General features: G+C 34.3%; 1 protein-coding gene across 1 annotated transcript in view; it reads left to right on the top strand.

The window, feature by feature from the left end:
* LOC117123247 (multidrug resistance-associated protein 4-like) overlaps positions 1-2,231 on the top strand; it is a 40,218-nt gene that overhangs the window by 10,320 nt on the left and 27,667 nt on the right. The window contains exon 3 of the mRNA XM_033269105.1: positions 1,553-1,675. Coding sequence (XP_033124996.1) covers positions 1,553-1,675 — 123 coding nt within the window. The remainder of the gene's footprint in view (positions 1-1,552; positions 1,676-2,231) is intronic.

Genomic DNA, 2,231 nt, shown 5'->3' with positions numbered 1-2,231 from the left:
TTTTTGCCCAGGCTCAGTGTTCTTATTTTTTTGCTGATTTCAGGCTCAAAATGTTCTTATTTTGGTTATTATTTTTACACATTCCATTTTTCAAGCATAGAAAATTATTGTACAGCATTACTACAGGTTTCCATAGTCTTTTAGCAGCTTTGGTCTCTAATTAGAATAATTTGAATTTGGAACCACAGAAAAGTGGTCTTTAATTGGAGGTGGTCTTTAATTTGTACGGTCACCAGATAAGATTTGTTGGTTTTTCTAGTACAGTAGAACCTCGATCTTACATACTGTATGGTACGGGACCGGAGGACGTACGTAAATCAGGGGATTCGTAAAATAGAGGTTGGATTAAATTTGTGGTGACCTTTGACCCTATACGTATGTAACACTTAATAAAGGTAGGCCTATGTTATGAACGTACGAACGATGTTATCTAGGCTAGATCTAGCCTCTAGGCCTACGAATAAAACTATGTGTTTAGTGTTTTTTATTCATCATTACAATGTCATAATAAAGTGTTCAAATAAAACCATTTGTCTAGTGTAGTAATTCATCACTTTATATCTTTTATTTAACTGTTCGTATACGTGAAACAGCAACCACATGCGCTGAATTGGGCGAGCCAACCAATTAGCGTTTGTGTACGAAATTATGCCTACCCAGCTTAGTGTCAAAAATTCGACCAGACAAGTTTTCCACACGCTCAGTTCACGATGTTTTAATTATAACAGCCCGGTAGTAGACTCAATCAACGATGCTGTTTAACGAAAATATGTTGCATATGGTTTGTTTATTGTTTTAGTATTGAAATATTAAGTAGACAGAAGTAACAAATCTCTTTTTAATTATGGTGGCTCTGAAAAGGGCTGTTCGTTTTGAAAGTTTTTGTGGTTTTTAATGACATCATTGTCGAAATGAGGCGTACCTAAAACCGAGGGTTTGTATAACTGGGGTACGTAAAAACGAGGTTCTACTGTAATATCATTTGATATTTTACCTCAGCTTCAATTTGTTATATTTTGTTCTTAATTTTTAATCAATTTCAGCCTTCTTAGTGTTTTTTTTTCAGTGTTCTTATAAAATGTTTTCTTATAAAAAATAAATAAAAATGCTCTTAGATAAGAATAAGATTTTGTCCATACTTTGGTGAACATGAACATAGGACCACCAGTAAAAAATATATGGTTTCTCATCAAAACCTTTTCTGGAGAAATTAAGTTTATCCCCCTAATTTTGTTGTAACTTATCAATGCTTTAAGGTCAAGTTGAAAAAGGGTTGCAAATTGCAATGTTGAAACAAGGTGAAAAATATTTGAATTGGTACAAAAGAAGAAGCAGGGTGAATGAGAAAATAAATTAATTTCCTTGAATGACCTATGTCTATGGCCTAGAAATTACAGACAATTTGTGCCTGTAATCTCTAAATTGATTGATGGAACGGTATTCCATGCAAAATTAGACATAATGTACCTAAAATTTCATATTTTATTTTTTACAATGTTTCATTAATTTTATTGTAAAAAGTAGTTTTATTAAATGATTATTATTTATATTTTTCTCCTACTAGTTGGCTTACTCCTCTGTTCAAGATAGGCTATAAGAGGCCTTTGGAAATTCAGGATATGTACCCATTACTTGATAATGATAAGACAGAGCACCTTGTTGATCATTTATCAAGGTATGTACAACAGGTATTTCCTCATTGAACTAAAGTTTTTTTTTCGTACCAGCAATCTTTAATATTCCCACCATAATTCCCCCCCCCACCCAATACTTACTGTACAAATAGGCCACTTTATTCCTATCCACTTCCCATTATCCTTCATGTTGTCACAGTGTTTCTCATAATCTCTATTTTACAGGCAGTTACAAACATTCCCTATTCTGTGTCCTTAGATCAATGGTGTATCTGGAAGGGCTCTCCTGCCCTCATTGAAATTATCTGAAGCAAAAAAATCATGCTCAAGTAGCTAAAGGTCACCATATTTTGTGACCTAGCACTCCCTCGCTTAATCATCAAGCCCTCCCACTCCACCTTCCTATCCTCCATCAGCCCCCTCCCATTTCAAGACTCATCATTTTCAATCATGCCATTTTTCCTTAGTGTGTTCTTATCATCTTGAATTATTTTCCATCTTGCAAATTATCCCTGCAGGACATGACATATGTGATTCCCATCCCATGTAAGGAAATATGGGACAAGAACTAGTGAAATTCACTACGACATCTTGTGT

This window comes from Anneissia japonica, unplaced genomic scaffold (assembly GCF_011630105.1).
Source record: "Anneissia japonica isolate Jap-2015-1 unplaced genomic scaffold, ASM1163010v1 scaffold639_len268944_cov154, whole genome shotgun sequence".
Lineage (NCBI taxonomy): Eukaryota > Metazoa > Echinodermata > Crinoidea > Comatulida > Comatulidae > Anneissia > Anneissia japonica.
Note: the sequence above shows the minus strand (reverse complement) of the source record. Positions and strands in the feature narration are given on the sequence as shown.